Genomic DNA, 27,270 nt, shown 5'->3' with positions numbered 1-27,270 from the left:
TAATTAAACACTCTGAGTCATCGGAAAGTCGATTTAGATTAGCAAAATCCACTCCCATTGCCTGCCCGGCCATAATACCGTGGCGGACGGAATTTTCGCAATCATCGAAAGCAACGCCCTTTTTAGAAGATAAGGTGTGGCCCAAAAAAGGATTAATAAGAGCGAATAATCAGGTCCAGCAAGGATGGAAATCCGAAAACATTTTTAGACACCTAATTAATTAGATTAGTTCATCCACAAATGGGAGTGTTCGTTTGAATTGGAGTCATTCTTTTAAATTACACCCTAAGTGGATTTTTATATTATTGAATAAAGTTCGATTGAATAATAGCTCCATTTTCTATTTAAAGTGTAATCGTAAATTTAGTCATCACTCCAAAGAATTATCGACAGAAAATGTACTCACGAATCAAAAGCGAACAAATGGACAAATCTGGTATAATATAAAGATAGAAATCTCAGTTTGGGATCAGACAACTATTTCTTGCTTGGCCACTAATGAAATGACATTGACCCTTACTCCCTAAAACCAACCTTTGTTAAAAATTAATGTACTTCCATAATTGTAAACCATATCTGTCAATAATAGCGCATGAAAATCGCTTCTTATTTTGACAGAAACCAATATAATGCATAAAAAAGTCCGTGAAAAAAGTATTTGCGAATATGAATTTATTGATGATAGACATAAGGAATAGGCAAATGTTTTCGCTATTGACTAAAAGTACTGCAATTCTCCTGTTGAGTAATGAGATGAAAACATTTCCACAAAAATAAACTATGAACGGTTGTTACGTTGGTTAAGAGGAGAGAGGTTGCCGAAAGGAAACTTGTACCTAAGTGAAATAAAAGCTTCATTGAAGGAGATACATTATGCATAAAATTATCACAATCCCTTGATTCCTTTAAAGAAAGATTATACTGTTATTTGAAGTTTGTTCACCATTTGCATTGAAGTTTGTTCAACATTTTTCTTTTTTGGTGTTTTCAAAACATTCTATTCTTACGAATGTGACTGCGTAGGTTTCCGCGGTGTCGAGCCTCTTCGACCTGAAGACGCTGGAAGCAGTGCCAGCGAAACTTTTGTCATCAAGAAACAACCGACGCGGTAGCACTAAAAGAATGGAGATTTTATTCTTACGAATGTTCTCAACGATTTCTTTAAACTACAAAACTTATATTTTTTCTTACTGATATTGAATATTTTGTTGAGTTTTTGTTAAAATATTCTATTCTTATGAGTATTCGTTATGGTTTCTTTAAAACCTAAAAAATTTGTTTTTTGTATCACTGATATTGAATGTTTTGTTAAAACTATATTCTATTGTTTCTGAGAAGAATACGATGTTTTTTCTTTTGTCCTCACAGGCTGCACCAAGAGCACTAATTTACATTAACTTGGAAAAGAAGGTTTTCGATAATAAATATTAATATTTAATATTTTAAATATTACATAACTCAGAAAAGCCTAAGAAAACGCAAAATAACACAAAAAATAGGTAGTCGTATCCGTCAGTTGGGGCTTGACCAACGCTTAAGTCTTAGAAAATAAGCATCACAAAACTTTCCCATTCAAAGCCATTGAGCCGGAAAATCTTAACTCTTATCGATATGTTCGAGGGTCCTAAGTCTTTCTCTCCCGTTTTCCAAGCGGACTATAGATCATCCAAAAACGCACCAATCGCAATGGTCCTCCCAAAAGGTTAATGGCTATTCACCTGACCTCTCGACCATAAATTTCTCCCCCCTGGCAGGAACGGAATAACAAATGACTAACTCCTATACCCCCGAGCGGAGTTATAGCTTCCTCCGGGACCTTTAAGGTGCCCCCAACGGCCAACCCAAAAAACCTTGTCTAGGGTATGGATTTCACCCCCACGGACCGCATCGTGTGCGCCGAAAAAGTTTTCCCCACCGCGCCGCGTCAGCGACTTAACTCCAAAGCACTACGATCGCGCGCGAGAGACGAAGCCTATTATTATTGCTTCGCCCATGGGTGCTCTTTCCGCACATTTTGATCCCTATCTCCGAGAAAGGAAGCGATTCCTGAAATTATTGGCTCTCGGCTGGTGTAACCAACCAACAAGCAAGCCGCGAAAAAAGGTTTGTTAAAAGCACCGTTAAAAGGCCCCAGATAGAGGGAGATTTTCGCCAATATGTGGATCTAGTTAGGCTAAGAGATTCCATCAGAGCATTCAGTGCAAGGTATCAAACGCTTTGAGCCCGATCAACAGTAACGATAGATGATAGGTAAACGTGATACGAATTACCAAGATATTCTTTCCTGGCGAATTATTTGCGTGAAGTCTTCTCGGGATTTCGACCGGTATAATTCGTTTTATACCAGCAACTTTTCAACGAACGACTCCTCCATCGCTATCGCGGTGAATGAATTATTTTGACAAAAACATAAATATCTGGATGAAGCCTATAGAATTCCTGAGAAGACTTCACGTGATACAAATTGTCCACAAGTCACAAAAACTTCAAAGACTCAGGGATAAATTCTTCGTCAGACCGATATATTTATGATGTGGCTCACAGAGTGCCTACGGAAACAGACCGTTGGGAAATTGATCATGACTCTCTACGTAAATAGCAATTTCGTGCCGCAGAAAAAGAGCAAGGGTGATATTCTGTTTACCCTGCGATACCTGGTTGAGACTTAAGAACCACCCTTCCAGACTCCAGACTCCTGGAGTCTTATTGTTAGTTTTGTATTTACTTGGTCACATAAATATAAAGGCACTATGAATCGCATGGTAAAGGGTCGGTAGGACATTGGTTATAAAGCAAAATTTAATAAAATAGTATGGCTCAGAATGAAATTGATCATAAAAATACAGTAGTTAAACGGCAGAGGAAGGAAGAGTTGGAAACTTCAAATATTTAGCGAGTGAAGAAAGTCTTCGTAATATAGGAAAAAAATCATTATCGTCCCATTCGATACCAGAATAATGGATTTGATGCATGGTGTTAATTTTCACATTTAATTCAAAAGTTCATCTTGCATATTTTCTCTCATATCAATTACTGCGAGGCAGGTTTCAACGTGGCTACGTCATCTAACAGATGAAAAATCCTTGAAAAAGATGGTATTTAATTTAATCCTATGCTAATTTAAGAAATGTCAGCTGAAAAACGCAAGATAAAGAGTCTTCCTATTTTCAAATGGATCATCTATTGGAAGGCTTGTCGTTTCACAAGTAAGACACAATTAAAACCGTAAGATAATAGACTTGCCTGAAACTGGGTAATTTTCGATTTTAACTTTCTATTTTTTTCGGGTAATTCCGCAAATGCGATGAATTATGGGAAATCTACAAAAACTTATGAAGCAGGGCAGAAATGAAAATTTTGAAATGAAATTAAATTGATTCGAGTTGTTTCTTAGCCTTATCGATGTCTTTTTCGGAGTTACTTGCGAAGAATATCCATGTCACTTTTCATTCCGAGGTGTTTTCATTCACGATTCACGGTTAGAAGTAACAAAACACGGATGCAAAGCGGGAAAATATGAACACGACAATTTGCGCTCCATACTTTCACGATAATATTCCCATTCATTCAAAATCGACCAAACCCCACGCTAATTTTTACATAAACGTTACGAACGTTCGGGTACTGAAATCTCATGGCTAAATAAGCAAAGGGTTGTCAAGGGTAAGAAAAAGTTGTTGACAAGTTACCAGTGCAGTTGAATAAATAAGTTAAAAGAGACAACAACATCGTGTATAATTAAGAAGAATAATTGAGTTACATTAGATGGTACACCTTTTCTGCCTAAAAACGTAGCACCAATACAGAGTGGGTACGGTTGGAGGCATAAGTGGAAGAAAATGGAATTCGATGGCAGTTGAATTACAATAAAATTGCAATACGGAAAAAAGAAGAATATAATCGTGAATTGCGGGCAAAAGCTAAATAGATTACGAAAGAATCCAAAATAAAGAGCTGCATCTATCCAAGACAAAAGTACGCATAAAATATTTTGATGATAATCTCATTATCCCTGTGAGTTTTATGTTTTGAGAATCCACTTTTTTAAACCCATTCATTTTTAGTTATAATTCTGATAACATAGCAAAATTTCACACCATTTCCCGGCATCACGTAAAAGTTGAAACCGCAGTGAGAATCCTATTAAGGGAAGACCAAACAGAGTAGGCTGGGGTGGGCAGAGGGAATCGGCGCTGGAGGTTGAGGTGAGGTTTAATAGGGTAGGGAGTGTAGGGGGGGGGGGAGAAAAGGGTGCGCCCCCCATATGTATAACTAGGGGCCCAACTGCCCGCGTGGCCCAATTTCCGCCTCGGAAGGCCGGAAATCGTGACTGCCGCCCACAAAGATAGCCGCCGCCGCCGCCGTGGACGATGATGCAGTGGTTGGTTTGACCGCTTGTTGGGTTCGCGCGGCAACGAGTTCGAAAAATCAACTCGAGAGGACGCATGCATCACTCTCGCCCTGTCTTTTTCGGTTGCGAAGTACTCGCGCGAGCTCATGCTACCTTACTGAAAATTTCAGGGTGGGCAGAGTAGAAATCCTTGCGTAGGCTTTCGCGCTATGACAATGATTTAGGGGAAAAGTTTACGGGATATACACCGCGTGAGTCCATCTTTGTAGACAACAGTTTCGCCGGCATTGCAGCTGGCTTCTTCCAGGGATGGCAAGTGAAACAAAACGAATATGTTTCGTTTCGATCCGGAGAGAAACGAAAAACGAGGCCAAGGTTTAGTTTCGTTCCCACACGAAATTAAAATCGCCAAGGAATTTAGTTTCGACCCGGGACGAGACTTTACTCCCGGGAACAAAACTAAATTAATCGAAACTCCGCTGCTCATAGTTAAGCTTCGATCCCAGAGGTTGAGTGGAGGGGGATAAGAGGGAATTATTTCGACCCATTACGTTTGACATACGTGTAGAGATGTTAAAACATCGAGCTTAAAAATCGAATGGCCACACCCTGAGTTTAGCTCCCCTGGTTTAAATCCATTTCGTTTCGTTTCTACATTTCGCTCCCGGGAACGAAACTATCGAAATTTTACTGGTTTTGACTTTCGTTTAGTGTCTATTGCCTTCCCTGGCTTCTTTAGGTCGATGAGGTGGTTCGACCGTCTTTTATGCACATCCGTAAGAGTCAAACATCTTCATATAGCGTACATATTGGTTCACTCCCTGCCAAACTCCTCTATAAGTGTCTTGCGGGGTAATATTTAGATGCAGATAAATGCCTGATTACCTTTGTTAAGACGAAGGAGTTTTAAGCATTGTGTCCACGTATGATTTAAAACAAATAATATTATCCATTTACTTTTTCTTTTTACATGATTTTATTCAACGGCTAAAGTGTCATGATCGAGGAAAAATTAACGTTGTAGCTCACGAAATCGATTGCGGGCTAGAGACCCCATTTCATCCTACCCCATTTGGATCGGCTGACGGACCTATCCCAAGCCTTCCATTCTAATCTTTACTTTCCCCGTCTCCCTTTGGCCTCCCCTGCCCACCCGCTATCACCAGTCATCATCTCCACCATAATAATAACCCGACTCGCTTCCGAGGAAAAGCGCTCTGTGGACTGGAATCGTATAAAAGTGGAAAAATTTATAGAATGATGTTTACGAAGAAATCTACCAGAAACTTCGTACGAGTACTGAAAAACGGTCCGCGACAACTAATAAAATGGCTGTCATTTTTCTTGTAAATCCGCAATTGTTTAGATATAGGCGTGTAAACATGAAATAGCTATGTACGGAGCGACTTCGTAGTGTCCAGTTTTCATGAAAAATCTTAATGAATTAGTAACGGCTGACGCCAGTATAATGTGTCCATGGGATTAAAAAAATGTTATCATCCATAAATACGAAACGTTTTCTTTCATTAACTTAGTTTAGTTAAAAGAATCACTGCGTGGGTGTGCGGGAAGGGGAGAGTCCGCCTCAGGGACCAAACCACAGCCTCTCAAATGAAATAGCCAAACGCACACCCACGCACTCAAGCATGCATGCAAACAAAACAAGATCTTTTGTGAGGGGTGTAGGGACCTATAATAAGGTTTCTGTCAGCTATAAATTAGTACTATGCGAAGTGTAACCTTTAGAATATACGCCAAATCAGACACGATCTCCGAATAAATTAAAGAATTCCTATGAATTCTGCACGAGGGCAATGAAAGCTGGCCTTAGGCTAGCACATGCGGCTTCAGAAAAAATGGTCGGTCCTCCCTTTTTGTCAATGATACCAGTTCTACTACTGAGGCTCATACATATACGATACATATAGATACGGTCGATATATGCCATTCTCTAATATAGCACTGATGAGCGGAAATATCGACGAATTTTCACCATGATATTCGTCAACAAGCATGCGCATGCTCTATTCATGCGATATCATTGAAATAAAGGGGAACCATAAATTGGTTATGTGGGGTCTGCAAAGTGTTTTTAAGCGGGCTTGGAAGGAAATAGGACACAAGTTGGACTCACCCTGCCACATAGAAAGGAACGACCACAAATTCAAAATTAAGTTGAAGTAGCAGAACACGGACATTTTGAAGGAATCCTTCCTGCATAGAGGAAAAAAGGAGGGGAATGATTTGGTTGAGGAAATTTTTAAATCTTACCCGCAATTATTCAAATTTTTATGAGAAAATGTTTCTCGATTCTTGGTTGATGTAATTCTGGTTCATAAGGGAGCGTTGGAAATTGGGCGATTTGGCTCAAATTTCATTTTTTCGTTATATAATATTCGTATAAATGTAATTTTGTATCTTACAGGTCTGTTTTTCTGTTCTATTAACTTTTCTATTAAGTAGGTAGGCTATTCATTAATTTATTTTTACTCTCATGTTACCACCAGGCGATAGCCTATTTGTAGCACTATATCTAAAATAAATAAATATCAACCTATAAATTACGAGGGTCGTTCAATAAATAACGCCCCATATTTTTTTCTCAAAACATATTTATTGTTAAGACTCAGAATTTGGTGACGATACGCATCAGCATGTCTTGTCCACGTTCAATTTTTCTGTGTAGTCTTCATCACGTTCTATGACTGTGCGCCAAAATTTTGGGGGAGCATGTTTTCCGTTATGGTAAAAGCTCTTGTCTTGTAGGCATAGCGATGCCATGCGTGGCTGATAATGGAGCTCTGTTTCAGTATCCCCTGAGGCTGGAACTTTCTTTACCCAGCTGTACTCATACCAACTGCAGCATCCTTATATACTGCACACAAACGTTTATGGATGTCCACCACGGTTTCTTTTTCTGCCCACAAGAATTCAACCCGCTTTTAACGTGAGTGGCATTTAGATGCCATTTTGACGCAGTACCACGGTTCACTTTCAACATCTTCAACAACATAAACTTCACCACCGCCGAGAACAAACATCAAATGTGAAACACAGGCAAGGACATAGATCTATGTATATCAATGGCTTTTCAAAAAAATGCTGTGCATTACTTATTGAACGATCTTCGTATATCACTCAAGCGAAATCTGACCCAAATCGTTCTTCAATCGCATCGTAGACCCTTCAGAGGCTTGAAATCTGGAGTGCACGTATTCTTCATGTTTGATAAAGGGTACGTGGCTTGGTTGCGGAGGTTACGTGATCGCATTTCAGCGATGCTATGGATTCCTGCTTATTCGGATGGATGTTTACCCATCGATCCTCGAAGGATCGTGAAATTGGAAGGCTTACGCATGCGGACATAAATCGGCGAGAGGCAAAGATTAAAAAAGAAAACAAGTGAAAAAATAAAAGAAGTTACCATAGCGACACGCTAGCTTTTCTCGTCTGCCCCACCCTGTTTACGGTTTGCAATAAATCCGTGGCCCGTGCCAGCCCCGATTCTTTTGCTGCCGCTAAACAAACTAGAGGGAGGAGGACTCACCGAAGGGAAAGAAGAAGATGGTTCGGTCGGGAAGAGCATCTCGAATGACGGCGGAAAATTAGCCAGCGGAAACTTACACATCCATTCATCTACATACTACCCCGCAAGCCACCTCAACAAGCTTGTGGTGGGGGATGTTAGGACGAAGAAGGAAGGTGTTCGGACATAATTGGAAAAGAAGACGGCGAATAAAATATATAGAACAGGCAAAGAGCATGAAAAAGAGAAGAAATGCGTAGGAGAAGAAAGATTAAGCTGGCAGGAAAATTGAGTGCATAACTACGTCAAAACAATCATAGGATTGATGACCAGTGATGACGGTAAATTGTTATGAAGAGAATATTTTAGTTTAATTACATCCTTAAAATGCTTTTTATTATAAAAAATAATACGTCCTTCTCAGGAAATATCGCATCCACGCCTTCCCGTTACTCTGTCAACCCATCGGACTAGTTCTGCTCGTCCGAAAGTAAAAGGACAAAAAAAAAGGTGTCCCCGACTAGGCCACCTGCAACCTCTTTTTAAATCGGTGACGTTATTTTATTGGCATTCGCGGAGATAAGAAAGGAGCGCGAGGGTATATTTCAGCCGAGGAAAGATGTATGTAACCATATAACCAGACATTGAGACTGGTTGATCGGTTTCCCAAAGTAAGCCTGGGACGCTAACTTAGGACGCGAGCGCATTAAGTATGCTGGTAGCCGAATAAATGGTATGCGCTGATCAATTTCATACTTCTCGAACTCTAAGGACAACTCCATCGCCATAAATACATCGAAAGGCAAGAGATTCGGAGGATTTAATATCTTACACCCACAATAAATATTAGTGGAAAAGTCCTGAAGAAGCTAGGATTCGTTAAGCGTGTTGTGGGAATATTTTCGGACGAAAAAGTACACGGGAGGTGCTATTTCGCAATCGTTCGGCCACAATTTGAATGTGCAGCGAGCATATGGGATCCGGCACAGAAAGACTTAATTAGCGAACTTAGGAATACAAAGGAAAGCTGTGCGATAAGTGTATATTGGTCCGGAAATGGAAGATTTCCATTTCCAAAATATGCATAAATATGTTGTGTGACGTCTCAGAATAGCCATCTAACTATGCCTTTATTTGTACACTTCCGAGAGCGCCTAAACCCTCTTCCCATTGCTCTTTGTTGTAAAGATCCTTGTTTTATCTTCCCAATATAATGGCACGATAGAGATGTAGTCCAGGAAATGAAGCATTTTGGCTTGCAATTTTTTCAAACTGAATCGATTTTCTTGAAATTTTCATAATAAGTAGGGAATATACCAAGAATGAAAATCTATATCATGCCGACGGGCGCTTTTACCCTGGGGGTGGTTTCCACCCCATCTCGGGGGTGGAAATTTTTAATTATATTTTGACCACAGGAATCGATAGAAAAATACATTCTAAGAATAAAATGTTCTTTCAATTTTTTGCGTAAAATTAATATTTTTCAAGTTATTTGCGATTGAAAGTAACAGTTTTTTGACGAAAAAATCAACGATTTTAATCGCTTATAGGCAAATAACTTGAAAAGTATTTATTTTATTAGGAAATTGTGAAGTACAAAATTGTAGCTTGTAAAAAATTTAATAAAAATCTTATTTTAGATTTCCTTTATGACCAATTCGGACCGAGCTACAACTTGTTGATGGTTATCTATTGTTTGTCATACGCTAAATTTGAAAGATTCAATACTAAATAGCGGGAAAAATGTAATTTTCGAGGAAACATTATGTAATATGTTTTAAAGTGTTTTTTAAAAACTTTCTTATAATGAGAAAAAATATTTTTTATCATGAAATTTGAGCGAGTTATGATTAAAAATAAGATCAGTCCCTACTTTTTTGTACGAAAAAATCAGGGAAAACAACTCCTTATTACCACGCTAGACAAAATTAATCAATGCCCTTCAGTATTTATCTTTATTTAAGTATTTTTAATTGATCCTAGAAGTTTTTTTAATTTACAACTCTAAATTTTGAAAAAATTGAAGGAAAAAGTGAAAAGTCATTTTTTACAATTTCGTTAAAAATGCTCTTTTTTTCAAAATAACTCCAAAAAAGCTGGAGATATGAAAAAAATGCACGAGTGATAAATTGTAGCTCCTTTATTTTCAAATATTTTGGTGTGTTTAAATTTTCTATATAATAAATATTTGGTGAGATATTGATAATTAAAACCTCTATTTCCAAGGGAGCTCCACCTTATTTAAACCCTTAAATCCCTCCCCTTTCAAAATTAATGACTCGAAAAAAATTTAATTCGCATGATCTTGTAGTCAGTAAAAACCCTACAAAATACAATTTAAATGAACTTTCTATCATAAAAAATAAAGGAGCTATGTTTGAAATACCAATCAAATTTATTTTCGAAAAATTCGAAATCCACAATTCAGAGCATAATATTCCTCATTATTAGCATATACTTTGTGTACTTTACGTTAGAAGCTAACGATACACTCAAATTTGCTACAAAATAAACACACATACCCATAAGATGTATATATACATACACATATGTGAGTATGTGTGCTCTCGCTCACAGTGACCTGTGAGCATGCATGTGGTGGGAAGACTGGAAGCCATACAGTCTCCGTTTGATTGTGTTTCATGTAATGTCTACATAAATGTACATTTATTTGTTTATGTTACCATTACGAAGTTTGTTCTGTTTATCCTATTGTTATACCTTTTCTGTGCTGTGATTAAAATCATGAGAGAAAAAAGTGAATACATAATGAAAGGAGTAAGAAAGTGAATAACAAGATACAATGTGATACATAATTTTTATTTTTAGGGTAAATAATTTTTTTTGCATTAACCCCCAGTAAGGGTTGATGATTATGGGTTGAAACGCCTTAAAATTCTTTTCCAAACAAAAAAAATAATTATACAAATAATTTAAACTAAATTTTACCCGTATTTAGCTTTAAAAAATAATTTTTTAAGTTCCAACTTTTAGGGGTAGTTTTCACCCCTAAAAAATTAAACGCGCCCTTCGGCATAGTATAGATTTTGAAGAAGGGAGTATGATTAGTCTAATCTCAAATATTTTTGCAAATCAATTCGGTTTGAAAAACATTTTTAAAGGAGGTATGATTAGTATAAACACAAATTTTTATGCAAATCGATTCAGTTTGAAAATTCTTTTTTACATTAACCCCCAATAAGGGTTGATTATTATGGGTTGAAACACCTTAAAATTATTTTTCAAACATAAAAAAATAATTATACATATAATTTGAACTAAATTTTACACGTATTTAGCTTTAAAAAATAATTTTTTAAGTTACAGCTTTTAGGGGTAGTTTTCACCCCTAAAAAATAAAAAGCGCCCTTCGGCATAATATAGAATTTGAAGTAGGGGGTATAATTAGTCTAATCCCAAATTTTGGTGCAAATCGATTCAGTTTGAAAAAATTGCAAGGTTTTTCACTTTTATGAGCTTCATTTCCTGGACTAATGCTTAGTTACTCATACTGAGTGCTGAATGTTCAATATAGTTATTCTTTTGTTTTATATGTTACTTTAATGGTTGTTTATTTAGTAGTCATGTTTTTTGTTTGGTACTATTGTTGTTGTTGTACAAAATGGTGAGGTAAAATAAATTGTGATATAAAAAATATCGGAAATCGAGTGCAAAAAGGAGCATTTCCTAAAACTCAGTCACTGGTCATTCGTCTCTTGTCAGTAGTCAGTCACAATGTACCCGTCGGCAAGAGTCGTAGCGCAGGCCGTATGGCCCCTGCAACCTAAGCGCCTCGCTATCCACCCGTGCTATCACCAGCAGCTCCTCTTCTTACCGAGAAGTTGTTAATGTCCTAAGGTTTGGCTATTCAAGACGCACAAGTTCATTATTAAATGATGTCTTTTCATTTAATTGATGTGGTAATTGGGATTTTAAAGGGAAATAAACTTTCGGTTAAAAACTAATTCTCTGTGTGTGATTATTAGCTTCCGGATACCAAAGGCAAGAACGCACTCTTAAGAAAAGCGTTGCATAAACGATAAACTAATTAGGCTAAGAGCCGCTAGAGGCTCGGAGGCTGTACGCTAGGATTATATTGATCGAACAATTGAGAATGGATATCTTTCATAGCCACACGGAGAACAACCGCGCCACTCCAGGTCGGACAGAAATGATAAATTATGAGATATATTTAATAATATTATCTTACTAATGTTATTACTCTTTCTATTAATATCCAACCAGTTCATTAGAAAAATTAACTGTGGATGTAACAAGTAGAATAGCACAACAAAACAAGCCTTCGACAAGAAGAAAACTCCCTTGGCATAAAACCGTCTGTCCATCAACCCGGAAAGAATATCTCAAAACATATGTATGGAGTATGTTAACCTATGGCTCAGAAACTTGGACTCTGAGAAAAGCAGAGAGGAAAAAGCAGGATTTCTTAGAAAAATAATGCTGGAGTAGACTACTAAAAATGTCTTGGACAGAAAGGGTTACGAACGCTGAAGTACTAAGAAGCAATGGGGAGGGACAAACACTGCTAAATTCAATTAATTCAATGGTAAAAGGAGAAACGCAATGATTGGCTACTTTCTTATTTTTTTCATCATTTTTAATCAGTCATTTTGAGTGAAGGTTGATTTTTAGAGGTTTACCACAACAATGGTAGGATTGGTAGAGGGCCGTGCATGAAGATATAGACCAAGAAAAAATACCTGGAGGAGATCTTGCCACAAAGAAGGTACAATGCTGTAAATAGATAGGAGAAATAGATATGTATTACCACTATCTTTAAGGTAGAGGAAAAATATATAATGGCGAATAGTTACTAAAAAGTTCACCAGCATGCTTTAAGAAAAAAATAACAAGCCGAGTCTGCAAAAAGGTTGAAAGCAAGAGAGTACAGAGTGAAACCCTGGCGCGTGAAATGATTTTGCCCAAGGACAGACAAAAGAAGGAATCAAGTACGGCTGAAGCATTTTTCCGGCGTTTTCTGAGCGAGGGAGCAGAATGCAGCTGGAGGAATGCAGTTGGGTTTCGGAGCATAAGGCGATAAAGCAAAATACCTCGTTTTTAAGTGCCATTACAGGCGTGAATGGAGGCGGGGTTGTTGGAGAGGGCCAAATATTTCGAGGTGGGTTTAATGAAGGTTGGGTGCGTACCTGAGCAGTGTTTTTGGGATGGATTGCCAAGCGGGACTTGTTCGTAGAAGACAGTTCGGCGAGAGGAATTTGGTTGCAACGCGAAAGGAGGAATGATGGGCCTTACGCTTCTGAGTGCGAGCGGAAAAATACGGCTGTAATCTTCTGTGCACTACGGCAAGAATTGGAAACTCTGAAGTCACGTGGTATACCCCTACCCCGACCCTTGGCAAAGGAGAACGCTAATTGGTTGACTCAATAGATGTTAAAATTTCAAGGCAAGAGTGAGCACTAATTTCACTTCAACTACATCACAGTTAATTTCTTAACAACATTTTGCTAACGATTACTCAGAAATTCGCGAATACAGTTTACCACTGCTTTGTTAATACCGCCTGACTGTCATTTGTATAAAGAGGAAGGCTGCAGCAGTCCAATCCTGGTATTGTAACCCGAGAAGAAGATGAATGAAGAACGTGAATTTTGCCATCGGTGAGGGCAGCGGGAGGTGGACTAAGACCAGGGCGAGGTGCAACTAAGGTTGAAGGCTCGCGGCATATGCAGAGGGGTTAGCCGCGAGGGGAATGGAAAGGTTTAGGCGGCATTCGCATTGCTGATTAAAGGCGTTGCTGCACGAAACGGCCGCCTGGGGGGTGAGGTAGGAGGCGGGTGGAAAATTCCCTCTTTTAATGAGGATAGCTCGTCGAGGATAGGATCCGCAGCTTAAGGGTGGCCAAGGGGACCGCAAGGAGGAGGGGGCACCATTGCGTCCCGATGAAGCTTGCATTTCTCTTTTGCCACTTTGGGAGCATTTTAATCGGTTTTCAAAACTGCTCGCGGTAGGGCGACGAGTGCAGAGCGATCCAAATATTATTCTCAATTTTTATAACATAATATTTGCAACTAGCTTCTGGGCTTTAAGCCACCGGGTTGAGGATGGCGGGTCGAAATCTAGATGTAGAGGTTTGCGTAGAGATAGCGAGTTTACTCGTCCAAAAGTGACTGTACTCTTAGGTGGTATGGATCTATCCCTGGGTGAGATAAGACTATCTAAATGATGCATTAATCATGTGAAGATAATATCATAATAATGAATCATGTGAATATATCATCATCATAATAATAATGAATCATGTGAAGGCCGCCAATAATTATGCTTCCCATCACCTGGGGGAGAGGGCAGCAGTGGCGCAGCGAGGGGGTAATTTTGGGGGATAAACCCCCCCCCCCCACAGAGCTCACAGAAAATTTTAAGTTAAATCTATTTTACTTAATTGGATTAATATTGTTTTTATAATAGCATGAGGATTAATAAAATATCCCTCAGAAGGCCGTAACAATCACCATTTTGAACCTTTTATCTTAATTTTTTCCGGCGGAAGGCCTCCGCACCTCCCGCTAACCCTGGCGGGTATGCAATACCCCAAGCACCCCAGTATTAGTTGCGCCTGAAACCCCCCTAGACTTAATTCCTAGCTGCGCCCCTGGAGGGCAGCATCTCCTCTTCATATGAGTAAAGGTGGAGACCAGAGTGATCAGTACAGCGACGCTCATTTCACTGTTGGCGTGGTAACATTTACTTTGGAAGATAAGAGGAAACTACCAAATTATTATCCCAAGGAGTCGCACCTCCTCCATTTTTTTTCAAGAACAGGCACGTTGGAATTCTCTCGCGTAAAATTCAGAAAATGCAAGGAGGTAGGAAAGCGGAAGGGAGAGACGTCAAACCAATCTCACAAGTGTGCCATTGTGTGTGAAATTAAGAAGTGAATACCAACGACTTATGACTAATTCAAGAGGAGATAATTGACGCTCGGAAAGCTAAGAAGAAAATCGACGCAAGTACCCATTGTTAAAATTTTGAAATATATTAAATAACAGTAGAATAATTAATTAATTAGGAAGAATAATGCAAGTCAATGATTTGGAAAGCAATACCTGGAAAATCTTACCCATCGTGAAACACGAGAAATCTTCACTGCCGATAAAAATATAATTTTATCAAAACATGTAATCTGGCAATGATCATGCGAAATCAGATCTATGGTGTGAGTATATCGAAAGAATGGTTGGATATGAGGAAGGAGTGTAGATAGGGAGATGATTTGGACTGTGTGGTATGTGATTGGCTAACCTGTTGCATGGAACTGCGCCGGGAGATGAACCGTTAACGCAGGAGAGCCCTCGAATTGTACACTCTGGTTCCAAACTCGCAAGCAGCGCTGCAGTTTCATCTTCTACCCCTTCCATCACAACCCGTCTGCGAAACCTTCCAGCTCACGAGCAGGGAAAGGCAACGGCGAGCCCATAAGAAGGCGACCAATTGATTGGCGAGAGAACCAAAGTGCGTGAAACGAATACCCAATGCCTCGCCTCGGGAGTGGTATGGTATTTGGAGGAGGCGAACGACAGCTGAGGTCATGAGGGAAGGGTAAAGATGGAAGGGTAGAGAGAAACCCGGCGTCGTTATTAGCCTACTCTCAACGGAAGGCGCCAAGGGGACCACAGTTTAACGTCCCATCCGACGGACGGAGTGCAGTACTTGAAGCCCCGACCCCGACAAAGCACTCAAGCAGGGATTGGGTAGTCTCTGAAAAATCCGGGCCACAACTGGGATTGCCTCAGGACTTTACGCATAATCTCCAGGTTCACCGAGCAATTCAAAACATTTACCAAATTTTTGCTAATATTTCATTTATTTATGCAGATTGAAGGGTACCGGGTTCAAAAACTTCGCGTGAAGCTTTCTGACACCTCCAACCGAAATCCACGGAAATGTCACGTGTCCCAAGGGAAGGGGAAGTCCTTCCCCCACCCACACCCTGAATAAGTGGAATTCTCACGCATGTTGCTGCGATGAGACCTACCCTCACCTAACCGAATCCACATTCGGGTTGAATCGCTCAGTGAGTGAAATAGAGTGGTTTCCTATTATTTTTTATTGCCTAAATCAAAAGGTTATTACTCCTGGAGTGCGCATTTCGCGCTCATAGATTTTCGAATGACCATACCTATTTTTCGCGATTAAACGAAAAGCGAAAAATTTCAAGCGCGCGAAAACGCGACGGCTAAGTAGGAATGATGGGAAAAGTCCGTGTGACGTATTTCTGGTTCCAGCTGCCGGCGTGTGAGGTGACCTTGGGTGGCGAGGCTTGAGCGCTGATATGACGCAGGCTGCTAGCAGGTAGCGTTTGGCTTAAATAAAGGTTATTATTCCCCTGTCAAACGAAGGAAACTTTCCGAACTTAGGTATTTTTAATGTGTGATTATTAAGATATGTTTCCTTGAGGTCTGTGCCTAATGCATGCATTAGTAATCTCAGACAATGTAAAACTCCTATCTACTCGTATAGACACTAGGTCCCTGTGACGTCACGTGGAGCGGAATCGCATGGGCGCCAATCTGGCCATTTTCAAATGAGGTTAAAATTGACCGTTGCCATTCTTCTAAACTGGGATTTCTAAAGCCAAATAATTTTTGATGAAGGAAACTACCCTATTGTTTGATTAATTTCACTACAAATCTAATATAGAACACAAACTGTGAACTTAATAAAATGCACACAGGAAAGCTGAGCGATTCGTCAAAAACTGATGCTGCGAATTCCTCCTTAGTTTTCTTCCTCTAAATGATGATTTCTAAAGAAAATGATGCCCGTTACATTCGATTAGTTCCATGGCTAGTTTAACGTACCGTAATGGTGCGCAATTCTTCAAGCGATGGCGAAATATTGCACTTATACTGTATAAAATTGTGTCAACTGGGTAGTCTTTAGTAAAAATGATGTGGTTACCGTCACTATATTGGACACAATATAAATCCTTTCCCCATGTTCCATGCATCCAAGTGGCGGTTCAGCCCAGAAAATAAAGCTTGTGGTTAGATCACTGGTCCAGGTGAATAGTTTCTTGAGGATATTCACGTGAAGACAACCAGTGTCGAAGAAAGGCATCTTAACGCAACGATGTAAAATACGCTGATGATTTTGCGTACGCTTGGTTACCAACTGGAACTATGGAAGAGACATTACATTTTATGGCTACTGCCTGCATTTTAAGGATCTTTTGAATTGTTTTTGTGTCCTTGGCGGATTAGTGCTTCGCTTTTTCGATAAAATACACGTCAGATTCACAACATCTTATAAGTAAACTAGCTGACCCGGCGAACTTCGTACCGCCTAACAATCAATGAACTTACAGTTTACTTACACCATTTATAAATCAAGAGCGGCTGTATCGTTTTTAATCATGTGTAATTTATTATAATAAAATAAGGATACAAATTATATAAAAATACGTAAATGAGTACCAAATTACTTGTCAGAAAGACATTTTCTTTATTGAATCTTCATAGTGTGAATCGGGGCACGTTTACGCGGATTTTTTTCAACAAATTTTCTTACGTTTTAGCTTAAAAATTTTTGGGCATTGTGGTTTAATAAAGCAGTTCATGGAATAAAAATTATACGCATTCAGTTGTTGGCTATTTGCGTTATTAGCTGTAAAAAAATGTTTTTAGGTCCAAGACTGTTGCATACACTTGGCCCATTCAGGGGGCAGGTTGACACGACCCCAGACCGACGCTTGACTGATACTCAAAATCATGCAAGAAAAGACCCTATGAAGCAGCATTCGCATTAAATGACTTAAGGCGCGCCAGTTTTAGTATCTCTGTTTGGAAAAAATGCACTGCGTAAACGTACTGCATGCGTAAACGCACCACGGTGAGCCCTACACATTCGGGTTTAATGTCTTGCGTCAAGCACCTGAAGCAAGCAAGATGAAGCGGATGAAGCTAAATAAATATAGCGAAGCAAAGCAGTGACGCAGCGAGGGGAGGTTTTGGGGGATAAACCCCCCCCCCAAGAGCTTAGAGAATTTTTTTATGAAAGATTTTGTTATTAATATTAGGGGGACGGATGACTAACAAACAAAACATATTTAACTATTCACACAGCCACAAAACCCACTATTTTGAACCATTTATCTTAAAAAATGTCTGGGGGAAGTGCCCCCACACTTCCCGCTTACCTTAGCGAGTTTTCTATACCCTACAGACCCGTGGTATTAGCTGCGCCCAAAACCCCCTATCCTAGCTACGCACTTGAAGCGAAGGAAGAAATACAGAGGATGGTTTATCAACTCGTGAACATAGCACGCTAAATTGACCATGAGAAAATCATGGGTTTTCATTAGCACATGAGCACAAACAACACAAAAACTGAAAGAATGACCATGCGATTTTTTAATCGTTATCACGAATGCAACACGAATTGTAAATTGAATGCGTTTAAGCTCAAATGGGCATATGAGTTGAGATCATGGAATCTACGGAATGAGGACTTCCTAACCTTTGAATTTTCCTTTGAGTAAAGTTGCGTGAATCACATTCATCACCAATTTTTTTAATGATCAAACACGTTCCGTTGGATAGTTATGGTTGGTTTAGGCTTCGAAAGATCATGAGCACAGAAACTACATTTTTCTGTAAATCGTGCCTTGGTAAGCCAGGTACGTCCAAGGACTTAAAATATTCAGATAGATAGTTGGTGATTTCGTCTTCGTTTGTTACACATTTAAAAGATTCGAATCCATGCAGAGTACGAACTATTTGAATTTACCTCATTTTAGTAATCCACATCTTCGTTCTTGCTCGCTAAATCAACCATCTTTGATTCTTTTGGTGATCAATCATATTCTGGAACTCTTTGTTGATGAGCTCACTGAAACTAATTTGCAATCATTACAAATAAATGAGTTAAAACTACTCGATTCCTCGACAGGAACACGGACATTACCGTTTGTCAACAATTGCTTGGAGATTTGTTTACAAACACGGTAGTGAAGTGTCAACTCGAGCTGGGCCACGGCTGCGCTTATAATCAGCTCGAATTAAATTTAAAAAATGTAATTTCAATTTAATTAATATTTTGAATATATTTAGTAATTAAAATGTTATATTGTTACTAAATTCAGTTATTAAAGTGGTAAAAACAAAACAAATTATTTAATTTGTAGTTTTGACCGACTTATCAATTGTTGTGTTACTATAACTCCTAAAAGCATGTCCATAGGAAAGAGATGAATTTTTTTTGTGAAATTATCCTTTTTTTAATGGCCTATATGTTAACCCCGCCTGAGACGAATCCAAAGAACCAAATCTCATTGAAATCGGTGCAGCCGTTCTCGAGTTATAAGTGTTCTAACTAACACGATTTTCGACTTTCTTTTATATATATAGATTAAGCTCAACAATGGAAAATGCTCGAGAGAACAAATAATTGTCCTGTTTTCGTTCTCCCGAAAGTATGGGTGTTAGCATAGGCGGATCAAGGAGGGAGGTTACGGGGGCACGTGCCCCTCCCCAGACCCTTAAAAAATTTGCAATATTTTTAATAAGGTCCCATTATCATTGCGTTCATTTTGTATTACGAGTTATCCTTGTGCCCCCCCAGAACAAAATCCTGGATACGGCCTTGCTTCTCCCCCCCCCCCCCCAGAAATAAATCCTGGATCCGCCCCTGAGTGTGTTAGTGATATTACATCGATGTAAATACGGTTCTTACATTTTCAGGAAAGTTTGACAAAACACAGTGAAGCACTGGTTAATCTAAATGAATGGGAAAGCCGTTTTGGTTATCCATTCTTTGCGCAATCAATGAGCGCCTTAAATTTGCATCCACACATCGGTTCCTATGGCAATTGGATCATTGAGAACTTCAGTACTTGGGAGTATATTTTGGAGGTCATCTTCATTTTCTGTTATCAGGGCAATATCATCTGCAAAACATAACATGTCAATATTTTCCCCAAGTACATCTGCTCCAACTTAAATTTTTTCTCTTCTCTTTTTTTTGGCTTCTTGGGCACAATATTTAAATAAGTACGGTTATAAATAGCAACCTCGTCTTACTCCTTTTTTTATTTCGATCTCTTCTTTCATATTACCAGATTTTATTATTCCCACCTCACTTTTGTATCAAATATGTAATCGGCTAAATCTACTATTTTTTCTGTCTTTTATAGGGTAAATCTGAGGTTTCTGAGACGGTGACACGGGCCTATATGGCCCAAGGAAAAAGAAGAAAGGAAGGACTTCCCTCCCCTGCGGTTGCCATGGGGATCGCCGACATGGCAATGGCGTTGGCACTGATTGCCACGCTCTCCTGTTTCTCCCAAGTCTCTGCCAACACGAAGAGGATCAACCTGCCAATACCCCTCGAGAGAAATGCGCTGAGGAACAAAGACGGTAAGTGCCAGCCAAAGAACTGTTCATCGAGAGAGCTGCCTCACAAAGCTTTCGCTTCTGAACTGATGCCTCAGTACATTTATCTTTCCTTTCTCCTACCTACATTGCACCAAAATATTTTGGTGTATTAATAGTTATTAGTAATAGAGAAGAAAATGAAATTCTATAGAAGTCGAACAGCAGATAGATGCTACGAGGACATTAACAAGCTGATGAGCAACAAATTACATAAATGTGATAAAAGTATAATCAGGATTCATTAGACTATACTACAACGTATACTACTCTACGGCTGAGAGGCTTGATCACCGGCAAAGTCTTCAGCAAAAAAGCTCTAAAACTTTGAAAATAAAGTACCAAGGAAAATATCTGGACGTATTAATGAAGCAGGAGTTTTGAGAGTAATTTAAAAAAAATAGAGAACTGAGAGATATTTACAGTGCCCCGGGCATAACTGCAACAATAAAAAGTAAAATTTTAAAATGGCTGGGCCACATATTAGGAAAAGATAACACCAGTACATTGAACAAGTTTTTAAACGGTAGGCCCAATGGTAGAAGAACTAGAAGAAGACCAAGACTGCGTTGGAGAGAACAAGTACTTGGACGTAGGAAGACTTGTAGCAGGTAAAAGTGAATTGGAAAGTACTTTACTTGATTGGACTCATAACTTGATACAATTATTGACTAATAAAAAGTATTTAAATATCGTGTTTTTCCACTTAAATACTCCTCTTTCACATGTTAATATCACAACAAAATTCTATAAGAACCGAGCCGGCTCTCCCCAATAGAACCAGAGCCAGTCAGCGACTAAAGGTTGAAAGAAACAGAAAATAGACGCAAAAAAAGACAAAATAAAATATCTTAATTGAAATTGAAACTACACGTAACTGGAGCAAAGGTTTTTGCACATAGAGATTTAGAGAATACATTTATAAAAATCCTAAATTATGATGACCGATGATTAGTTTCACAAGATGGGAACTAGAAAGACAGAAATAGCATCAAATATTAGAGGCGACAATAGAAAAAAGACTCAACTAAGAGAAATTAAATAACTATTAAATTAACCATATTCCGCGACCAGCTACGCTCTCACAAGAACTTGTTGGTAAAATTATTAGAAGAGAATTCAATCATTCATATAAAAATCTATCAAATATTACGTCAAAAATCTTCCACAAGCAACTGAAAAACTTGAGCAAAAAAGATATTTCAGCACTTAAAAATTACAATTTTCATATAAATGTATATTTTACATTTACTCATGCAATCTTTGCCTAAAACACAATTATGAATAAAATTTTTATGCTTTTGACGCACGATAACTCGTCTCCTGTGATTTATAATTTATTAGCCCACGGAATACCCAGCTCTGAACAGATAATACGGCTTGAATACAACTACACGTTATTTCGTACAATCCGTAAAGCTAGGTGTGACGCTTCGACGAGGATAGTGCCGCACTGAGCCTTACATTTTATGGATTGCTTTCAGTGAGCAACTCCACCAGCCATTGCCATTCCTGTTTTACAGACGCATAATCACGCGATTACCCGTTTACTGCGCAAGAGTTTTACGCCGGAGCATAAAAAAATAAGGATAAAAAACTGATTAAGATATCAGCGTGGGTTGGTCTACCCAAGAATCGCCAATACCATAAAAAGTAATGATAAATCACCTCTACATTTTATGCTAAGGTTGAATCATTCCGAGATCTTGATTTAGTCCTAGCGCACTCTCTGACAGCTGAACCTCTTCGAATGACGTCATATCCGTTTTAGGGGATAGCAATTTAAGTGTCCTTAACAGCGAGCCCCTCTTTCGATTGGTTTCAGGTTTCTCTCAACATTACCACTTTAACAAGGGTGTAAAACCAAGGACATAAACTTCCTTCAGTCGTGCGCAAACATAAGTTCACGGCAACTGAGGAAAACCGCAAAGCGTGGAGGAACGTAATGGATGCTAAAAACTTCCTCTCTTAAAACTGGATCACAGACATGATCCGAGAGTAAAAGGAAATAAGTGGTGAGCCTATTTTATGTTAGAGAGATATTTTATGCGCCAACGTGTTCCGACAATGCGGTGCGGAGTCCGTTGACGGCGGGCCCTGAACTATTCTTCAACCTCGATTGCCATTTATTGGAAAACGCTAAATTAAACTATCTTGAATTTTGTCAAATTATTCCTTAATACTTTAAAAAAATAATAATCCTACGACAACAAGCGAATGGTGTCAATATACCACGCCTAATTATCATAATACATTTTAAAACTTTATTAATTTGGAAATTTTTGCTTAGTCAATTTTTCTCATCTATATCATTACACAAATTTTGAGGTAAAATCTTTCGTTCTTGTCCCAGACGATAAAAAATAAATTTTTAGCTGAAATACTCAAATCAAAGAAGAAAATTCTCATTTATTGGCCACAAAGAGGTTATTAAAGCTATCATTCCATTTAAAGGCATAAAAGTCATGGGTTCACAATTTCTTTATGCTTTTCCTTCAATTACTTCCGCTTATAATATTTCTAATGGCCCCATATCGACGTATCTACATCATTATCCTTCCCTTGATTGAGCAAATAATATACCTGCAGCTGAAAGTAAAGAGAAAGCGAAAATGCTACAATTTAAATTCGTATTTTTCCTAGTACCGATTACTTGAACAAAAGACAAAAAACTCTAAGGATGTTTTTAACTAAGGATGTAAATACAATCTGGGAAAAAATATCAAAACATGAGATGGTGAGCGTGTAGTGAGTTGGCGCGGAATGACCCATGCGTATGAAGTACTTCTGGCTGAATTTGAACTTTTTACAAAAGTATGTAGAAAATATGAAGCAGTTTGGGTGGGTGTGGGGACTGGAGTGTTGCCTTCCCACCCCGAGTGCCTAATGTATGAATGTTAATCCCGGCGGTAAAGAAGAGTCTTCAGAGACTAGAGACATCCCAATTTATACTTATGCACGATCCCAATGAGAGCTTTGTGACTGACACATCAAGTAAAGCACTCCGTCCGTCGCATGGGACGTTAAACCGTAGTCCCCCTGACGTCTTTTGTTAAGAACAGGCTAATGCCATCGCCTGGTTTCTCTCCACCATTCCTACCTTACACCTCCCACATGGCAAAAATAAACTTAAGCTGTCGGTTGCCTCCACCAAATGCAAAACTGTACTTTGGCCCACTATACTTCTTGCATGTACAAAAAATACGTTTAAATCAGTAAATTTGTAGCTAGGCGATGTAGAATATTTTCCGTAATACTTTTTTGGCTTCTGATTCTATGCCACATGTATTTCAGATGCAGCAATGATACAGAAATTCCCTTGATTGATTTTCGATTGATATGATTTTTTTGTAGTGCCAGTGATGCTCCAACCTGGGGTTACATTATCTACTGTTACTTTGTTTTACATGATATTTGATGGTTATGATGCTGGATTAAACTGATGGATCAATGTTAACCCAAAAGGGAAGTTTGTCCAACACATTACACTTCATACTTTGGAACCTTGAAAACTTGTAGGAATCTCTAGTTCGTGCTGTCACTTAATGGCAACATTATTCACTATGGCATTATGTTGACTGCAAAAACTGTTTGGAAATATGAAATCTCTATTTAGAGTGCGGGAAATAATTACCCTTATGGGCCAAAGTACTTCACATAGTATCTTAAGGTACTTATTCTCTTTGATATTCTACGATATTCTCTTCGTTACCACCAGCAGGGACAGTGCCCACGGACACGAGAGTCCGGAGGTCACCGAGGGGTCTCTTCTCGCCTCGCCTGGAGTACGACGAGTGGACGCCGCTGGGCAGGGGAGATCCGCTCAAGAACGACCCCACCTACGACTACGTGCCGCCCGTCCTGGAGCGGGTGCACTACTGGATGGACCCCTCGTCCCGCACCCCGGACGTGCCGCAGCCGACCCTCGCCTCCGCCCTGCCCCCGACGCCCCCCTCCGCCCCCACCACCCCCGCGTCCGCCCCCGACCACCTCCGCCCCCAGAACGCCCAACCGCCGGCCCACCCCACCACGGTGGTCGTCTACCCAGCCAACGGAAAGCACTCGACGACCCCGGGGGCCGCTGTGGCGGACGCCCGCCTCGACGCGCATCCCTTCCTCACGTTCGTCGACGGCCCAAAGTTCACCCCCAAGCAACCCCCGCAGGCGCCGCCGACGCTGCCCCCGTACCGCAGGGTCTCGCACTACGGGGAGTTCCGGCCGTTGTCAACGCACCAGCCGCACAAGCACCACGGGCCGTCGCCTCCGCCTCCGAGGCACCCGGCACCCGGACAGCACCCGTACCGCATGTCGCAGCCTTACTACACCCCCACCAGGCACACCCATCACCACTCGTCGCACCTGCAGGTGAGTTGATGCATTCATCCACAGAAGCCATATTGATGGGACACATCCTATGCACTGAACTGGAAAGAATGGAATATTGGCCACTGTGCAACGCGCACGGGAGCAGTTGAAGCTCGTCCGGGCCCTTCTCGTACGGCCGACTACCATGTAATTTAATTGGGAAATTCGCAAAATTTGACTAAAATAAAAGGGCATTACTTTCGTTAAAAACCGTCGTCTGGCAAGTAATTTATCTTCAAAGGCGCAACATCATTTGAAATGTATGGGCTGAGAAAATAATTAAAAGTTGCGCGATTTCCCATGCATTTAAAATGAACGCAACTCTGGAAGTTCATCTCAAGATGGCTAGATGCGTAATTTCTTGGCTTCTCTTGGAGTGGGAGTACTATAATTACATTTTCTGCAGTTCAGTGATTTCATAAAGCGCCACGACCAATGCATATGCATCTGCGAAATTCAGTATAAGTATTTCGGTTAATTCGGACAGATCGGTACTCATGTTCCAAGTCTCCATTAACCGTCCGCTCCACTTATGCTAATTATCCTCCATATAGGTATATTTCTACATATAAACTTAGCATAGAAGATTAACTGAAGAATTAAAAAGTAAAAAGGCTGTAAAAATAAAATAGGCTATTAATTAAGCTATAACTTGGAAAGAAAATAAAGGTAATGCATTGTTCCCAAAGTTGCAGAAGAAAAGGCTAGAAAATGTAAATAATATTTAAGTTAAAAACATTTTTTCTGATATTCCCGCAGCTGATCAAGAAGTACACATATTTATCTTTTCCTGAAGCATATTGTGATAAACATCTTCCATGAAATCCTTTATTACAAGAGTCCACGATTACATCCTCGTCCGACGCGAAAGTGGAATGACAATGTCTGGTCTCGATCTTAACACCATCCTTACACTGTACTTCAGAAAGCTATTTTAAAAGCCGAAAATAATTATAAATATATATCTGACACTAAATTGAATACGCATAACCTTTTCCAACGTTAAATATCGTTCCACAGTATTTAAAAAGCTATTGTCCTTCAAGATAAAACAACGGATTTCTAACCAAAAACATAACCTCGAATTTTTTCAAACTTTTTTCCAAAATCAGCGACCTCTCGATGTCCATTCTCAACACTACTCCCTTTCGTAGTTTTTATAAAGCAATCTAGAGGAATCTGCCCAAAATCATCCCAATCGAAATCCCGGCAACCCAACGTACATATGTATGACACATGTCCTCAAAGTCAACGCAGCAAAAGCACACTAAGCACATCAAAATAAACAGAACTTTTTTTGTTAAACGTAACGATGTAATAGAAAACAACTCAATCTGCTATTTTTTTCTATCATATCTACAGATTGGGCAACTCGAGGAAGGAGAGTTCGACCTCTCGACGGCGCCTGGTCAGCTTCCCACCCCGCTGCAGATGCTAGTACCCCCACCCCTGCCAGGCAACGAACCCCCGGTCCCATTCGTGCAGCACAACCTTCTCCTGCAGGAGCAGACGAGGACCACAAGCGGTCAGACGCTGACCCCGCCCGAGATGCAGAAGCCAAGCCCGGCGACCGTGCCAGACCCCAAAACCACGCCCGTCTACCCTGTGTTCACCGCGCCTACCACCCACCCCCCCAGGGTCGTCATCCCCACTCATCCCCCAACCGAACCTCCTACCACCGAGGCCACGACACAGGAGCCCGAGTTGGAAGCCCTGACCACCCTGGAAGTCAAGGAACCAGAGCAGTTCATGGTGCCACCTCCCAACGACCCGGAGAGCCCAGTGCCGGACTTCAGCGGGGCGACAGTCGAGATCCAGGAGAGTGTGGACCTAAGCACCTCCACCATACCCTCCTCGACCGGGACGGACAAGTGGACAGGAGGCACCCAGAGCATCCAATTCGACCAGCCGAGCACTCCGCTGTTCCCCCAAACGAGCCAATCGACGCAGCAGTCGATCTCGACGACCTTCGAGACGGAACCTCCGACAACCACCACTCCGATCCTGTACGTCACGTTCCCACCGTCGACGACCACCCAAGCGCCTGCTACGACCACGCCCCCCACCCCGCCAACCTCCACCACGCCGTCCCTGACGACAGACCCCCTGTTCTCCCACTACAAGCAGCCGTCGGCACCCCTCAGGGGCCCCATGTACCTCATCATAGAGGGGCACTCGAAGGTGAAGACGTACGGAGCCGGCAAGAACTCCATCCACGGCATCCCGATAGTGGGGAGCGGGGAGAAGGAGGCGGTGGACGACCGCAGCAAGGGCGGGCCGAGGCGCCGCGCCGGCTCGGGCAGGTCCCTGTGGGCCGAGGAGGACCCTGCCTCGATCGGGATCCTGCCGCCGCCAGAGACGGACCCGTCCGAGAACGACGTCCTCAGGGAGGAGTGGGTCGCGGCATCGCGGAAGAAGCACGGAGTGTTCGTGGTACCGCCGTGGGGCACGCCGAGGAGACACGAGGGCGGAGAGATGCCCATTGGCCCCAGGGCCATGACGCAACAAGAAGACGACGATTCGGAAGATTAGGCGGCGGCGAGCGACGGGAAGAGATCGTTGATCGACAAGACGGGACGCCTAAATCATGGTTTTGCACGCCGAAGTAGGCTGCT

General features: G+C 40.6%; 1 protein-coding gene across 1 annotated transcript in view; it reads left to right on the top strand.

Moving 5' to 3' along the window:
- The window catches only part of LOC124157283 (mucin-1), a 131,517-nt gene extending 104,247 nt beyond the window's left edge, over positions 1–27,270 (top strand). The window contains exons 2-4 of the mRNA XM_046531878.1: positions 20,053–20,275; positions 24,009–24,655; positions 26,018–27,270. Of these exons, the coding sequence (XP_046387834.1) occupies positions 20,092–20,275; positions 24,009–24,655; positions 26,018–27,187 (2,001 nt within the window). The 5' untranslated portion in view covers positions 20,053–20,091 and the 3' untranslated portion in view covers positions 27,188–27,270. The remainder of the gene's footprint in view (positions 1–20,052; positions 20,276–24,008; positions 24,656–26,017) is intronic.

Source organism: Ischnura elegans, chromosome 4 (assembly GCF_921293095.1).
Source record: "Ischnura elegans chromosome 4, ioIscEleg1.1, whole genome shotgun sequence".
In the NCBI taxonomy this organism is placed as follows: Eukaryota; Metazoa; Arthropoda; class Insecta; order Odonata; family Coenagrionidae; genus Ischnura; species Ischnura elegans.
The sequence above is the reverse complement of the archived record's forward strand: the minus strand, read 5'-3'. Positions and strand labels throughout refer to the sequence as shown.